We start from the raw sequence: 17,222 nt of genomic DNA, 5'->3' as shown, positions 1-17,222 counted from the left end.
CGACTAACCATCATGGGATGCTGGAGTATTTGGACTCAATAGAAGATAACATATTCAGAAATGTTGTTCAAGATATCAATGGTTGGAGACATTATCTCGAAGAATGTCTCAAGATCACTATGTTATGAAATAACAAAGGGCAGAACTATTAAAGAATTGGTACACAGTTAACTTGTGAACCATAGAGTTTACGGTTCCCTTCATTTTTCCATGTGGCCTAGAAAAGGAATTGGATAGCTTTTCTTTATTTTAATTTTTACTTTGCATATATTTTGTACATTATTATTAATATGAAATTACTATGAAACAATTGTTCTACGGTTCATGGGTCAAAAGAAAAATTCTTTGACTAATCGATCAACCTTTCTCAAAGTGATAAATCAAGAGTTTCAAGCTTTGCACCTTTTTAAGATTAGGAGGGTCCATTGCCAACACTACCAATTAGTTAGCCTAATGACCAATGTGGTATTTTACTTCTTGGGCATTTTTGCCCCCTTTCCTTCCTCTTTTGTCAACAACTGTCATTTGAGGTTTTGTTTGATGACCACATATATATGTGTGAGTGATCTTGGCTTTGTATCCCGGTTTCAATTCTCTTTCCGTCCATGTTCATTTTTTCCAAGAATTTAGCTTGTATTCCCTTTCCATTTGTGTTGATTCAAAACTTTCTAAGAATTGTCTTTCCGTGTGACCATTGTATGGATCACATAATATGCAAAATGTATCAAAACCACCCATATCAATCCCCTCGCTTTCCAAATGAAAGTAGGTAACTACATGGATGTAGATCCATGCATCCATAATGGCAATTCTTTTTTTATGGCGTCTCAATAAGAGTTAACTAAATCTTACAAATCATGTTGCAGTTGTACATGTTCACCAGTTTAGCACCATACATGTTTTCTTCTAATTTTGTGTTCATCTACCGTGTTGCTCCACACCAGTGTTGTATTCTTATATATTTTTTTATTTTTTTCACGTACATAATTAATGTTTATTATACATATTTCTTCTAGTTTTTTTTAAGTTCTAGGTTTGTCGTAAGTAAAACTTTTTAAGTTTGACAACTTCATGGATTGTTTTTGCTAAATATCTACAATATCACACATAGTAGTGGTACGGAAGTATATGTTATAGTGAATCTAATGAAGTTGATTTGGTGTTGTAGATGTTCGTATGTTTTTCAATAAACTTGGTTGAACTTTAAGTTAGACTTAGGACAAACCAAAAACTTCAAATATTTTGGTTATTTAGAACGGAAGTGGAATTGCAGTACATGTCATTCCAGTATGGTAAGATACAGGATAAGTAGGTGGGAATTTTGTGTGTTATAAACCCATCACGCTTTAGATGATACTCCCTCTGTCCCAAATTATTTGTTGCAGAAACGGATGCATCTGGAACTAAAAATACATGTAGATACATCCATTTCCGTGACAAATAATTCCGGACAAAGGGAGTACTTCTCACCCTTGTCTCAGACTTCATAAAGAATATCATCACAAATACATCTATGGAACCAACAAATGAGGAAATCAGAGCAAGATACAAGAATGCCCAAATGAAGCAGAACGCAGAATTACTATTGCAGCTGCAAGCTTAATTGTTGGCACGGTATCCTCAGTTGGAACTTGGAACCAAGCGAAGAACATAGATGAAACTAGGGTTTCATACCAGCATCGCGGTAATGCTTTCGTTTCATATTTTGCGTGACACGGCCAGCCGCTGCTGGAGGCAGCCCCTGCTTGGGCACTGTCATGCAAAACTAAAATTGAGCACGATAAAGACAGAACGTTTCCCCAGTAACTGAAGTAAACAGTAGGGGACAGAAACGGTCTCTAAGTTATCTTCTCAACCAGGGGTAGAGATACTTCATACATACTTTCCATTGGGCTACAAAATTCACCGCCACTACTACTACTACTACTTCTACTAGGGAACGTTTTTTCACCATACTTTTCAACCTGATGATGCGTAGGTGATGCTCAGAACAAGCCCGAAGTGGTCGCTAGGCAACACAGGATACTCAATGTTCTGGACTACCTTGCGGACTGTCTTCTCCTTGTAGTGTGATATCCCAGGTATCGCCTCCTTGCCGATCATCTCGATGGTGTCGATCTCGAAATCCGGCAGCTTGCACACGAACCGGTCCAGCCTCTTCTGCAGCTTGCGGTTGCCTGCCAGCATGCCGTTAGCCCTCGTGTCGTACGTCCAGCCGTCCTCACCTGGCTTCAGCTCAGCCCAGGCATCGAGCCAGCCGTCTGAGAGAGGGAAGGGCCCGTCGCCTTTGTCGTCCCAGTTCATGTCTCCGCAGAATATCACGTTGCGGAACTTGTCCAATATCCTCATGGATGCATTCGCCTGAGTTACTCGTTCCTTGCTGTACATCTGATTCCACGCGCAGGGGCTCTCCAGGTGGCTTGTGGCCAACACCAACTTGGTCGCGCCTCCAATGTTGATGTCTGCCACGCACAGCTCCCTTTCCATGACTGAGTTGGAAAATGGGATGCATTCGAATGAACTCACGGGCAACTTGCTCATCTGCACTTATTGCAATCAAATCACATTACTGAAATACATGAATGAAATGATAAGAGGATGCATGCTCTAAAGCTGCAAAGGGGAGCAATAGAATGTTTGAGAGCAGTAGCGCTTTACATGGCATTATATAAACAGATTGGTCATATGTGCATCTTTTTTTTTTGATAGTAATAGACTTTTATTCCTCAAATAATGGATAGATCGTTTACAAGCAAATGAGAAATAAAGTCAGGGATGGACATATCCCATGAACTAGAAGATCTAGAGCTAAACGAGTTGCAAGCTAGTTCATCTGCTACTTGGTTTGCCTCCCGGTAACAGTGCATGTAGGTCACTTTAGCAAAGTCCAGAGATAGTTGTTTACACTCCATAAGTGTCGCCGTATCAGGCCCTAGGTACTCATCCATCAGCTGTACCGATCTACTGCAAAGGCGCAGTCAGATTCTATCTCCACCATGTTACAGCCTATGTTTGCTGCCAGAATCAGTCCGTTCTTGATGGCCATAATTTCCGCCGAGTCTACAGTACTAACATGTGGTACAAACCAAGTTGCTGCTGAAATATAATCTCCTCTATCATCTCGAGCAACAGCCCCACAAGCTCCTGACAGTGTCTCTGCATTGAACGATGCATCAACGTTGATCTTTATGGTTCCACGGTTAGGCTTTTTCCACATATGCTCCTTCAACCGGTTGGAATTTTTTGACGTACATGATCTTATATAATTTGTTGCCAAAACCCGAATTGAAAGAGCAGTTGCATGCAAACAGTTGGTCATATGTGCATCTTGGTGGCCATAATATAGAAGGCACACTTTATTTTAATGGAGATTAAAAATTAACAGTTGCATGCAAACTGTAGAAGAAGATGAGTAAATCAAAATTCACAAAAAAATAAAATCAAAATTCACATATGCTTGCACTCGCCCATATATGAAGTTTGCAAGAAGCGGTGAATACCTGCATGCAGTAATACTGTCTCTGCATGGCCATCCTAGCTGACAGCGAGCATTTGTATTCTTGCCACCAGCCAGATTTTTGTAGAAGCATATATATGTTTGGTGTAACCTCCTGCAGTTAGACAGGGAAATTGAGAAGGGGAAAATAAGTAACAATAAGTTCAAACTGAAAAACTCTGGACCTGGAAGCATATAAGATCTGGGTTGTGGTGCTGAATAAGATTTCCAAGAGCATACATCCTTTTTGTCAGTTCCAAATCCTCCCGAAACCATACGTTGTATGTCATGACTTTGATGGTCTTCTTATCCAAATGAGTCTCAGAATTTACTGTGGAAAGCATTATAAATATTTAGCTTCTAACCAGCATAAAGTAGCTAGAAATATTTGTTTAGTTCATCAGTTTAGACAAACAACATAGAAGGGTTCACTGGTTTCAAGATAAGTTCATGCTGGGTTTCAAGACAAAGAACATATGATATCTAAGATAAATCTGTTAGTGACTTTTATAAGGATCATGCATTCATGCTGAGTTATATTCAGCATAACAGGAAACAGACTATATAGACTCGGCATCAGTCTGTAGGCAATATACTACTCCCTCCGCCCCATATTAATTGTCGTTCAAACGGATGAACGACTAATATGGGACAGAGGGGGTACATTTGAACAGATTCAGATGAAAGGACACCATCAATCAGGAGAGACATAATACAGAAGCAATTCTTCCACATTCCACAACTAGAAAACTCCATCGTCCAATATATCTAGACATGTTTTAGTGTTGGATACATCCGTATCTAGATAAATCGAAGGCAATCTTTTTGGGACGGAGGTAATATTATATATATACAACGTACCCACGTATCTGTGTTTTTGAAAAAATGACGTATCGCAGTGTCCGTATCCGTATCCATATTGCTGTATCCATGCATTATAGGGAGAGACGTAGTAGAGGAGCGATTTTTGCACATTCAACAACTAGAAAACTCCAGTACTTCATTCAGAAAAGGTATACCAAAATAAATAAATAAATCCTTTTTACTTTAACCCTAGATAAACCTTTTTCGTTGGTTGTCTCATCCCTTTCATTGGAGCCGGCGTCCTCATGGACGATATCTGGTGACGCCACGCAGCCTCTCTTCCTTGAGCACTCTAGATAAATGAAGTAAATATTATTGCACAGACAAGGTTATGCTGTAGAATAAATTTGACAACAAAGTCAAGACTATCTTATATAAAAAAGTACTCCCTCCGTCCCATAATATATGAGCGTTCTTTACACTAAACGCTCTTATATTATGGGACGGAAGGAGTAATACATTAAGCAGAAACTGCAAACCCTGTGTTGTATTACCCCCATCCCAAATTACTTGTCTTAGATTTATCTAGATACGAATATATCTAAAACTAAACACTAAAAAGTGTTAGACACATCTGTATCTAGACAAATCTAATTTGGGACAGAGGGAGTACTAATTAGTAACCATGGTAAAGGCTCAAATACAATTCAAGTGAACACAAATTGGAGCAAAAACCGAAAACCAATATATCCCTCGTCATTGTACATCAATTTTCTAGTAGTTTACTATGTTGTGAAATTCCATATGTGCCCATTTGACATGGGAATTTAAGCCCCTTCCAAGATTTGATTTACATTATTACTTGTTCCCAATTATACAACTTGACTTTAAAATAGTTTACTCGAGTGCATTATGAAACAATATGAGATAAATCAGGAGCAGTTACTCTTCTTTTACCTCACTAATTATAGATAAGCAGAAAAACTCCAGTACTTGATTTGTTAAAAAACATACAAAATCAAAATAATCCTTTTTTACTTTAACCCTAGAAAAACCTTTTTCAGCGGTCGTCTCATCCCTTTCGTTCGAGCCGTCGCCCTCGTGTACGATGTCTGACGTTGCTGCGTGGCCTCTCTTCCCAGAGCACCCTAGATAAACCAAAGGAAATATTATTGCATGGACAAGGTCATATTGTAGAAGAAATTTGACATAACAAAGTGACATTATTTTGCATGAAAAATTAATACATTTAGGCAGAAACTGCAAGCTCTATGTTGTACTCCCTCTGTAAACTTTTATAAGACATAAGACGTACTTTTATAAGACGTTTGACCTAAAATGTCTTATAAAAGTTTACAGAGGGGAGTACTACTTAGCAACCATGCTAAAGCCTCAAACACAATGAAGATCAGATATATCTCTCATCATAGTACATCAATTTTCTCATATAGTTTACCATGTTTTGAAATTCTATCTGTGGCCATCTGACATGGGAATTTAAGCCCATTTACATATGCCATTAGCATTATTACTCGCTCCTAATTACTCAGGTTGATTGTACCATAGGTATCCAACTCTGTTAACAAACAATTTAAGGGCAATCACGAGCATTACTCTCTTTTACCTCACTAACTATAGTTAACTTGTCGTGATTTAAGATGTGTCAGACTGAAATTTGTATAAGATCCCAACATTTCATCCAAAAACAAGAAAGATCCATTGTTACAAAATAACATTTGAAAGATTCAGATAAAAAGACAGCAGATCAGGAGAACACAACGGAGAATCGGTTTTTGCACATTCAATAACTAGAAGAACTCCAATATTTATTTTTTTAAAGCACACAAAATCAAAATAACCCTTTTTAATTCAATCCTAGATACTGTAGAAGAATCTTGATAGGGAACTCAAAGTAAAGATTATTTTGCATACAGAATAAGCAAAAAATATATATAACCCTAGATGAACCTTTTTCGGCGGCAGTCTTATCCCTTTCGTTCGAGCCGGCGCGCTCGCAGACAGCGTCCGGCGACGGCGCGCGAGCTGACTTCATCGCGGCATCAGAGCGGCCTATGTTCCTCGGGTCCCGACGGAGCGGGAGGAACGAGGCGCCGGCGACGGCGGAGAAGTCCAGCTCGTCGCCGTCGTCAACGACCACGGGGCGCGCGGCGCCGCAGACGGCGCAGGCGGCGGAGCTCCCGGGGTTGACGAGCGTGCAGCGGGCGCAGGACCACTGGGCCGGCGGGAGCGGGCGAGACGACGAAGAGGCGACGACGGCGGACAGGCCCAGCGACGCGCCGTCGACGTCCACGGGGCGCACGGCGTCGCACGCCGCGCAGGCGGCGGCGCTCAGCGGGTTGCGGAGCGTGCAGCGGGCGCAGGGCCACTCGGGCGGCGGCGGGGAGCGACTCGGGGGCCCCGGCGGAGGGAGCTTCGAGGGGGAAAGGGGCGGCGGGGGCGAGGAGGCCATGGTGAGTCTCGGGGAGCGGAGGCGGAGGGTTCTACTGGGAAGGAAGAGGGGTTTGGGCTGGGGGAGGAGGCGGCGGAGGGGAAGGAGGCCGCTGTGAAAAGGGGGGCGAAAGAGGAACGTGGCCATTGGAAAATTTTGAATTTTGAAGTCGGGGGCTCCGTCCGCCGGTGCGTGTGGTGCGCGAGGCCGAGCGTCCTCTCGAAGGAACCGGGTCTTCCAAAGGCCGGTGGATAATACCATCCTTTCTTTCAAGGGAAAATATACCATCGAAATATACCATCTTTTTTTTTTTGAACATCACTACAAGCACAAGGGCTCATACATACACGCATACACTCACCCCTATAAACACACGCACATCCTACCCTATGAGCACCTTCATGAGACTGAGTTGGCATGTCATCTTCAAATTTACAAAGTCACCGTAGGCGTCTCGTCGTCGACGGGAACGTCTCCTCACACTGAAAGCGCATCGTCGGAAATCCTGAATTAAATCCAGAAATAATGCGAGCACAAGTACTTGAACCCTGGCGGGCTGGGATACCACTGTCCCTCTAACCATCCAACTAAATTTGCCATCCTCGGCCAATATAAATTGTCATGCAAATCGTTCGCAACGGCCATGCTTCCTTTGTTGGGGAACGTAGTATTTCAAAAAATTTCCTACGATCACGCAAGATCTATCTAGGAGAATGTGACGCCCGGATAATTAAGCCACAGTAACTTTCTACTAATGATGCCACGTCACCTCGATTACTGTTGCTAATCTCGCGTTAGTTCGAAACTGATTCAAATTCAAAATCAAGCAAACAATAAAAGTTTTTAAATATTAAAACTAAAATGTTCGGGGTGAGCCAAATAATCCATACTAAATATTGGTGTAGAAACCACACTCCTCTAAAGTATTTAAATGCACCATAGTAATTAAAACAGCGGCAAAACTGTTATTTAATAAATACTTTTAAATAATAAATAATTACAAAACTATTTTATTTAGGTGCCAAAGTTAATGTGGCAGTAGTATATTTATAAATACAAATTTAGGTGCTAGTGTTAATTTTTATAAAACTGAAATAAAAAGGAACAAAAATAAAACAGAAAAATAACAACAAAACTAATCTACTGGCCTAGTGGCCCATTAGCCGAAAACACGGCCCACTTAACCCCTTCCCCATTCTCGTGTTCACCCCCGTCGCGCTGAACGCGCGCACCGCGTCCATGGCCGAAGATGGCCACGGGGCGGCCATCCGGTGCCCCCCGGCTCCTTTAGGTCGACGGCGACCCCTCCCCGAACCCCCCCTGACGAACCCTAGCTCACTCTTCCATCTCCCTCGCGCCACTCTCTCCTTCCTCGCACGACCCCGAAGCACTGCCATCATGGCTTCCGTCGATCTCACGGCCACCGTCGCCCCCACGCCTCGAGATCGCGCCTAGGAGGTGCGCCGTCGTCCACTACGTCCTCTACGAGGACTAATTCGAGCTCTGCGCCTCTCCATCGCCGGATCCGCATCGTCTTCTACCTCCAGCCACTGAAGCTCCGCCGCGTCGCTTCGCCGCCCCCGTGCGCTCCGAGACCTCAACGAGCCTTCCTTGTGCTCCCCGGTGAGCTCTGCCTTTTTCCCCTCTTCTTTCTCCACGGATCCGTGCCCACAGCCTAGTAGCCGCCTCCGCTGTAGCTTGCCTCCACCGCCGTGCTCGTCGCCGTCAGCACCGTCACCGACGAGCTCGTCCGAGCATGTAGCCGTACTCGGCGCACGCATAGGAGCTCAACGCCACCGCTAGCTCGCCCTGCCATGCCCCGCATCACCGTTTGCGCTCACGCCCAACTCCGGCCGTCCGCCGATGTGCTCGCCGCCGTCACTTCCAGCCACCTCCAGCCACGCCACTGGATGCGGCTCACCGCACTCGTTCAAACGCCACCTCCCGCGCTCGAAACGAGCCACCGTAGCCGAAACCCGGCCACCTCCCGACGCGCGCCGCCGCAAAACGTGGTCACCGGAGTTACTCCGGCGACGGCGCTGACCTGGCGCTACGTGGCGGCCTACTGGGTCACTGACCCGTGGGCCCAGGGCCCCTAGGTGACTGGGTTGACCAGTCAACCCTGCTGACTGGGCGCCATGTGCCACCGACATGTGGGACCCCCCTCAGTTAACTAAGACTAATCCAAATTTTAAACTTAAACTATAACTAATATTGCCACTGACAGTGGGGGCCACCTGCTAATTAGACTATGTTAGGTTTAAATTAAACTCTAGTTAAGCCTCTCTCTATGACATGCGGGACCCACTGGTCAGGGTTGACCTGGACCATCTGAGGTTTGACCGCTGATGCCTGGATGATGTCATGCTGACATCACCGGTCACTGTTTTGGATAATTCAAATTTAGATAATTAAATTAATTCCAGAGTATTAATAAAACTTTAAAAATTAATATAAAATAATCTGTAACTCGGATGAAAATACTTTATACATGAAAGTTGCTCAGAACGACGAGGCGAATCCGAATACGTAGCACGTTCGTCCGCCACACATCCCTAGCATAGCGAACACGCAACTTTCCCCCTCCGGTTCATCTGTCCGAAAACGCGAAACTTCGGGGATAATTTCCCGGATGTTTTCCCCCTTCGCCGGTATCACTTACTACCGCGTTTGGGCACCCCTAGCAACGCTCATTGTCATGTCATGCATCGTCATGCGTATGTTTGCATTATATTTATTGTTTCTTCCCCCTCTTCTCTCGCTAGACACCGATACCGACACCGCTGCTACCCAGTACGACTACGGTGTTGACGACCCCTCCTTCTCGACTGAGCTTCCAGGCAAGCCCCCCCCCCCCCTTGATCACCAGATATCGCCTATTCTTCTCTATACTCTTGCATTAGAGTAGTGTAGCATGTTACTGCTTTCCGTTAATCCTATTCTGCTGCATAGCCTGTCTTTGCCACTATTGTTGTTACCTTTACCTGCAATCCTACATGCTTAGTATAGGATGCTAGTATTCCATCTGTGGCCCTACATTCTTGTCCGTCTGCTGTGCTATACTATCGGGCCGTGATCACTTGGGCGGTGATCACGTGTATATACTTATATACTTTATACATGATACATGTGGTGACTAAAGTCAGGTCGGCTCGAGGAGTACCCGCGAGTGATTCACGGATTGGGGGCTGAAAGGACCTTTGTCCCGACGGCCCTCTGGGTGGATCTTTGTGGCGGAGCGACAGGGCAGGTTGAGACCGCCTAGGTGAGAGGTGGGCCTGGCCCTGGTCGGTGTCCGCGGTTACTTCAAAATAACACGCTTAACGAGTTCTTGGTATTTGATCTGAGTCTGGCCATTTGGTCTATACGCACTAACCAACTACGCGGGAACAGTTATGGGCACTCGACGTCGTGGTATCAGCCGAAGCCTTCGTGACGTCAGCGACTGAGCGGCGCGCGCCGGATTGGACTGGAACGCCTGCTAGGCTAGGTCTGCTTTCGGCCGCCCTCGCAACGTGCAGGTGTGCAATGGGCGATGGGCCCAGACCCCTGCGCCATAGGATTTAGACCGGCGTGCTGACCTTTGTGTTGTGCCTAGGTGGGGCTGCGACGTGTTGATCTTCCGAGGCCGGGCATGACCCAGGAAAGTGTGTCCGGCCAAATGGGATCAAGCGTGTTGGGTTATGTGGTGCACCCCTGCAGGGAAGTTTATCTATTCGAATAGCCGTGTCCCTCGGTAAAAGGACGACCCGGAGTTGTACCTTGACCTTATGACAACTAGAACTGGATACTTAATAAAACACACCCTTCCAAGTGCCAGATATAACCCGGTGATCGCTCTCTAACAGGGCGACGAGAAGGGGATCGCCGGGTAGGATTATGCTATGCGATGATACTTGGTGAATTTACCATCTACTCTCTTCTACATGCTGCAAGATGGAGGCTGCCAGAAGCGTAGTCTTCGACAGGATTAGCTATCCCCCTCTTATTCTGGCATTCTGCAGTTCAGTCCACTGATATGGCCCTTTACACATATACCCATGCATATGTAGTGTAGCTCCTTGCTTGCGAGTACTTTGGATGAGTACTCACGGTTGCTTTTCTCCCTCTTTTCCCCTTTCCTTTCTACCTGGTTGTCGCAACCAGATGTTGGAGCCCAGGAGCCAGATGCCACCGTCGACGACGACTCCTACTACACCGGAGGTGCCTACTACTACGTGCAGCCCGCTGACGACGACCAGGAGTAGTTAGGAGGATCCCAGGCAGGAGGCATGCGCCTCTTTCGATCTGTATCCCCGTTTGTGCTAGCCTTCTTAAGGCAAACTTGTTTAACTTATGTCTGTACTCAGATATTGTTGCTTCCGCTGACTCGTCTATGATCGAGCACTTGTATTCGAGCCCTCGAGGCCCCTGGCTTGTATTATGATGCTTGTATGACTTATTTATGTTTTAGAGTTGTGTTGTGATATCTTCCCGTGAGTCCCTGATCTTGATCGTACACGTTTGCGTGCATGATTAGTGTACGATTGAATCGGGGGCGTCACAGAGAAGCATAGCAACGAGCAGGGAGAGTGTGTCCACGTACCCTCGTAGACCGAAATCGGAAGCGTTTAGTAACGCGGTTGATGTAGTCGAACGTCTTCGCGATCCAACTGATCCAAGTACCGAACGTACGACACCTCCGCGATCAGCACACGTTCAGCTCGGTGACGTCCCTCGAACTCTTGATCCAGTTGAGGCCGAGGGAGATTTCCGTCAGCACGACGGCGTGGTGACGGTGATGATGAAGTTACCGGCGCAGGGCTTCGCCTAAGCACTACGACGATATGACCGAGGTGTGTAACTATGGAGGGGGGCACCGCACACGGCCAAAAGATCAACTTGTGTGTCTATGGGGTGCCCCCTGGCCACGTATATAAAGGAGGGGAAGAGGTGGTCGGCCCTAGGGGGCGCACCAGGTGTGGGGAATCCTACCAAGACTCCCCAGTCCAAGTAGGATTCCCCTCCTCTTTCATATTCCTAGTAGGAGGAGAGAAGGAAAGCCCCCCCCCCTCAACCCTAGTCCAATCCGGTTTGGGCTAGGGGGCGCGCGCCACTCCCTGGCCAGCCTCTTCTCTTCCACCACTAGGCCCATGAGGCCCAATGGGGGGGTTCCGGTAACCCCCGGTACTCCGAAACTCATCCGGAACGACCCAAACCATTCCGGTGTCCAAATGTAACCTTTCAATTTATGAATCTTTATGTCTCGACCATTTCGAGACTCCTCGTCACGTCCGTAATCTCATCCAGGACTCCGAACAACCTTCGGCCATCAAATCACGTAACTCATAATACAAATCATGAACGTTAAGCGTGCGGACCCTACAGGTTCGAGAACTATGTAGATATGACCGAGACACATCTCCGGTCAATAACCAATAGCGGAACCTGAATGCTCATATTGGCTCCTACATATTCTACGAAGGCTTTATCGGTCAAACCGCATAACAACATACGTTGTTCCCTTTGTCATCGGTATGTTACTTGCCCGAGATTCGATCGTCGGTATCATCATACCTAGTTCAATCTCGTTACCGGCAAGTCTCTTTACTCATTCTGTAATGCATCATCCCGTAACTAACTCATTAGTCACATTGCTTGCAAGGCTTATGTGATGAGCATTACCGAGAGGGCCCAGAGATACCTCTCCGACAATCAGAGTGACAAATCCTAATCTCGATCTATGCCAACTCAACAAACACCATCGGAGACACCTGTAGAGCATCTTTATAATCACCCAGTTACGTTGTGACGTTTGATAGCACACTAAGTGTTCCTCCGGTATTCGGGAGTTGCATAATCTCATAGTCATAGGAACATGTATAAGTCATGAAGAGAGCAATAGCAACAAACTTAAACGATCATAGTGCTAAGCTAACGGATGGGTCTTGTCCATCACATCATTCTCTAATGATGTGATCGCGTTCATCAAATGACAACACATGTCTATGGCTAGGAAATTTAACCATCTTTGATTAACGAGCTAGTCTAGTAGAGGCATACTAGGGACACTTTGTTTGTCTATGTATTCACACATGTACTAAGTTTCTGGTTAATACAATTCTAGCATGAATAATAAACATTTATCATGATATAAGGAAATATAAATACCAACTTTATTTGCCTCTAGGGCATATTTCCTTCATCCTCTTGGCTGGTTTAGCCGGATGATGGGTGATATTTTTTCCCTTTTTAGAGCATCTCCAACAGGCGCCCACAAACTGCTCCGTGCGCTAAAATTCGTCTTTTTGGGCGTCGGAGACGCTCCAGCAGATGCTGCAAAATAATGCCCGCGCAAAAAACTGCTCCGCACGCGCTAAAAAGCGCTATCGAACGCTGCAAATGTTGGGCGCTGGACCGCGCGCACTTCATAATTTGCACTGCGTGTTTTTTGGGCGCGCGTTTTTTGGCATCTGAAAAACCAATGTTGGCTGCGGCGGGCTAAAAGTGCTACAGTGGCGATGTAAAACTACTTTAGTGCTCGATATTTTTGCGCCTCCGTTGGAGATGCTCTTAGAAGAGTGAGAGGGAGCTTTGATCCTTTTAATTGGGCCTTGGTGGCCACCTCACCCATCTCGTATGGCTTAAAAACCTGAAACAGTGGTCTGAAAAACAGTACAAATATATTTGCACTAGGACGTGCACAATTTGTATTAGTTTGCATTTTTATCAAAAATCTATACATTTTGCTAGTAAGCCTTTGGGGTGGTTACACGTCGTGTCGTTTTTGGGGGGGCTTGTATTCTTTATGGTGACGTAGTTTTGGATTTCTTGTTTGCACAATGTATGGAGCAAGATCATTTTATTGTCTTCCAGTTTTATGCCTTATATTTTATGTTTATGAAATGACTCTTACATTGTGATAAGTTTTAGTAATCATTTTGTGTGTGCTGGTTCTTTTGTGTTAACTTGGCGCCATCATTTGCACATGAATGCCCTGGGAGGTGTATTGTTATGGTTTGGTAATGTGAAGGGGCAGAGGTGTAGTCCTTGGCCTGGGGCGTGGCCATGAAATCCTTCGTTGCCTACAGCTACGATTGCTACTGTTGGAACTTGTGTAACACCCCCAGTGTCATGCTACAGTAATCCCCTGTTAATGGTGCCATGTCATCATTTTTCACTGTTGCTAAAATCCCCCTTTGATTCAATCCGGTCCTAATTCAAATTTCAAATTCTAAGTGAACTCCAAAAGTTCGCAAAACATGAAAATTTAAAATGTTGATCATGTGACAATTTTTCATTTGTTAATATTGGTGGTGAACCAAAATTCTTGCAAATTGGTTGAATGCCCTAAACTAAAATAAAACAAAGTGCTAAAAAGAAAAATAGAAAATGCCTCCCTTTCCCTCGTGGGCCTCGGCCCACACCCAGCGAGCCCACCCCGCGACTCCCTGGCCTAGATGGCTCTAGGCCCAACCACCCACCACTACTAACCCCCTGGCACCTAACCCTAGCCCGATCCACCACCACACTCCCACTTCCCCCACGATCCCCTCGCTCCTCCCCCTTCCCCCTCGATCCAGATCGGGCGCCCCTGGCGCCAATCGACACCAACTCCGCCGCCGCTCGGACCCTCCTTCGCTGGACCGCCTCGCCCCACCGACATCGCCCTCGACTTCTTCGTCCCCGATGGCGCCACCTCGTCCTGATGTCGCCCCGTCGCCTCGTCCTCATCACTGCGTCGTGCTCAACCTCCTCAACCGCGGCTCCTCCGAGCCTCGCCGGCGTTCCCCTGCAACGGGGGTGAGCCGCCGTCCGTCCTCCTCTTCCCCCTCTGCCCCGATGCGTCCACCACACCCCGCGCATCACCCCACCGTGGCCACGCGTCGGTCGCGCCCGTGTAGCGCCGGCCACGCCCGACGCGCGCGCCCACGAACCGCGGCCCTTCTCGGCGCCCTCACTGTGCCCGCGCCCCGCCTCTGTCCCGCGACCGCGCGCCCGCCGGAGCTCTGCCGCTCGGGTCGCCGCTGAAACTACATCCTCCTAGCGCCGCAACGCCGCCGCCCTGCAGCCCTGTCGCTACCGCCACACCTAACTCCGCCGGCTCTGCTCCGTCCCGCGACCCCGTTCGCCGTAGCTCCGGCCACCCCCGTGACCGCGCCGGTCGTTGCCTGTCCTGGCCTTGGCCACCGACGCCCCTGTGCCCGTGCGAGGCCGGGCAGGGAGGCCGGTTGTGCCTCTGCTAGTGGGCCAACCCAACTAGATTAGGGGGCCTAATTAACTCATTTAACTTAACCTTTTACTAACCCATCACTTACATGTGGGTCATCTTGCTAATAAAACGTGGCTAAATAAGTTTACTAAAACTGTGTCAATGACATGTGGCCCCGAGGGTAATATAAAAGGTTTAATTTAACTCTAGTTAAAACCCGGCTCCATGACATGTAGGCCCCACAGAACTGTTCACCTTTGACCAGTTAACTGTTGACTCCTCAGTCAACAGTTGACCTGGCCCCACCTGTCATACTCTAAGGCTAGCTGTTGCTGTGTATAAAAGAGTTTTGCACTGTTTTGGATAATTCAAATTAAATAATTACAGAAATTCTAGAAAATTAATAAATCTTAGAATTCATAGAAAATAAACCGTAGCTCGGATGAAAATACTTTGTCCATGAAAGTTGCTCAGAACGACGAGATGAATCCGGATACGTAGCCCGTTCGTTCGCCGCACATCCCTAGCATAGCAAACACGCAACTTTCCTCCTCCGGTTCATCTGTCCAAAAACGCGAAACACCGAGAATACTTTCCCGGATGTTTCCCCCCTTCGCCAGTATCGCCTAGTACTGCGTTAGGTCACCCCTAGCACCGCGTATTGCCATGTTATGCTTTGTGATGCTTTGATTGCTCTGTTATTTATTGTGTTCCCCTCCGTTACTTCTTTTCGGTAGACCCCGAGACTGCCGGCGGCCCCCAGTTCGACTACGGTGTTGACGACACGTCCTTCTTGCCAGAGCAACCAGGCAAGCCCCCCCTTTGATCATCCCGATATCACCCATTCCATTCCCTCATGCTTGCATTAGATTTTGCTACTGTAATTGATTGCTCCTATTCTGATGCATAGCCTGCTTTTGTAACCTGCTTATTGTTACCTACCTGCTTATCCTAAACTGCTTAGTATAGGTTGGTTAGTGATCCATCAGTGACCCCCACCTTGTCCTTGTTGCCCCTGCTTCATCATTGAAGACCCGATCAACGAGATCGAAGACCAGGCCCCGGCACCGCACATCACTTTCCCCTTAGCTGCTCGACACTACTGGGTTACTATCGAGTGCCGAGGGTGAGACCTCTACAGCACTTCTGATGTTAACCCAGTAGTGTAGCAATTCGGTCATGGTCATCGAGGGTGATTTCGCCTTAACCACTTCCGATACGACTCTGTCGTGCAACCCCTCAAGTGTGAACCTCGGGGGTGGTTCCTCTTACGTTCACCTTGATGATTAAATCGAGTGGAATCCACCGGGGGTGATTCCTCAGGTTTTCCCCTTGATGTTTGGACACACAGTCACTATGGTTACTATGACTTTACACTGAACCATGTTACTAAAGACGGGTCGGCCCTGAGGGGTACCCGCGCGAGCTTAATTGCGAGTGATGTGGAGACGGGTTGACCTGTAGGGTGCCCGCGAGATAACTACGAGGCATGGTCGGGCATTCCTAGCCCTTGCCGCAAGTCCTCGAGACGGGGCAACGGGGTCACATCTTTCGTGAGTCTCTGCTTGTTACCGCGCGTTCCTAATTCACTACGATTTGGATATTTGATCCGAGGGGCCTCTGGCCTGATAGCACTAACCATCACGTGGGCATAGTATGGGCGTTCTGCGTCGTATACATCAGCCGAAGCTTAATAGATGTCAGCGACTGAGCGGCGCACGCCGGGTTGGACTGCGTAAGCACCTGCCTTGTCGAAGGAGGTAGCTAGGTCTGCTCACCGGCCGCCCACGCAACGTGCAGGAGTTCCCGGGGAGATGGCCCATGACCCCTGGGGGCATAGGTTTAGTCCGGCGTGCTGACCTCTCTATTAAGCCTAGGTCAGGTTGCGGCGTATTGTTTGGCCGAGGCCGGGCATGACCCAGGAAAGTGTGTCCGGCCGGAGTTAAGCGAGTGTGGTGGGTAAGTTGGTGCACCCCTGCAGGGAAGAAAACATCTATTGATAGCCTGTCCTACGGTAACGGACACTTGGAGTTGTATCCCGATCGATACAACTAGAACTGGATACTTGTGATGAGAAATGGATTGTGATGATAACTGGATAGTATGGCTCTGGGATTGCTTTCTCGCAGGGAGTCGAGAAAGGATCTCTGGCCGAGGTTGATAACACTACTACTACTTTACTTTATGCTACTCTACTCCCTCCTGTTGCTGCAAGATGGTGGTTTCCAGAAGATGCTAGTCTTCGATAGGACTAGGTTCTCCCCTCTATTCTGGCATTTCTG

At 47.1% G+C, this 17,222-nt stretch overlaps 1 protein-coding gene across 1 annotated transcript; it reads right to left on the bottom strand.

The window, feature by feature from the left end:
* Positions 1 to 1,821: 1,821 nt before the first annotated feature.
* On the bottom strand, positions 1,822 to 6,931 carry LOC123143970 (uncharacterized). The gene is made up of 6 exons (XM_044562969.1): positions 6,269 to 6,931; positions 5,356 to 5,448; positions 4,560 to 4,652; positions 3,682 to 3,827; positions 3,501 to 3,611; positions 1,822 to 2,541 (listed from the first exon to the last, which is right to left on the bottom strand). The coding sequence occupies exons 1-6, from the start codon at positions 6,894 to 6,896 to the stop codon at positions 1,960 to 1,962; spliced, it is 1,653 nt and encodes a 550-aa protein (XP_044418904.1). The 5' UTR covers positions 6,897 to 6,931; the 3' UTR covers positions 1,822 to 1,959.
* Positions 6,932 to 17,222: the final 10,291 nt, after the last annotated feature.

Source organism: Triticum aestivum, chromosome 6D (genome assembly GCF_018294505.1).
Source record: "Triticum aestivum cultivar Chinese Spring chromosome 6D, IWGSC CS RefSeq v2.1, whole genome shotgun sequence".
Classification (NCBI taxonomy): Eukaryota; Viridiplantae; Streptophyta; class Magnoliopsida; order Poales; family Poaceae; genus Triticum; species Triticum aestivum.
The sequence above is the reverse complement of the archived record's forward strand: the minus strand, read 5'-3'. Positions and strand labels throughout refer to the sequence as shown.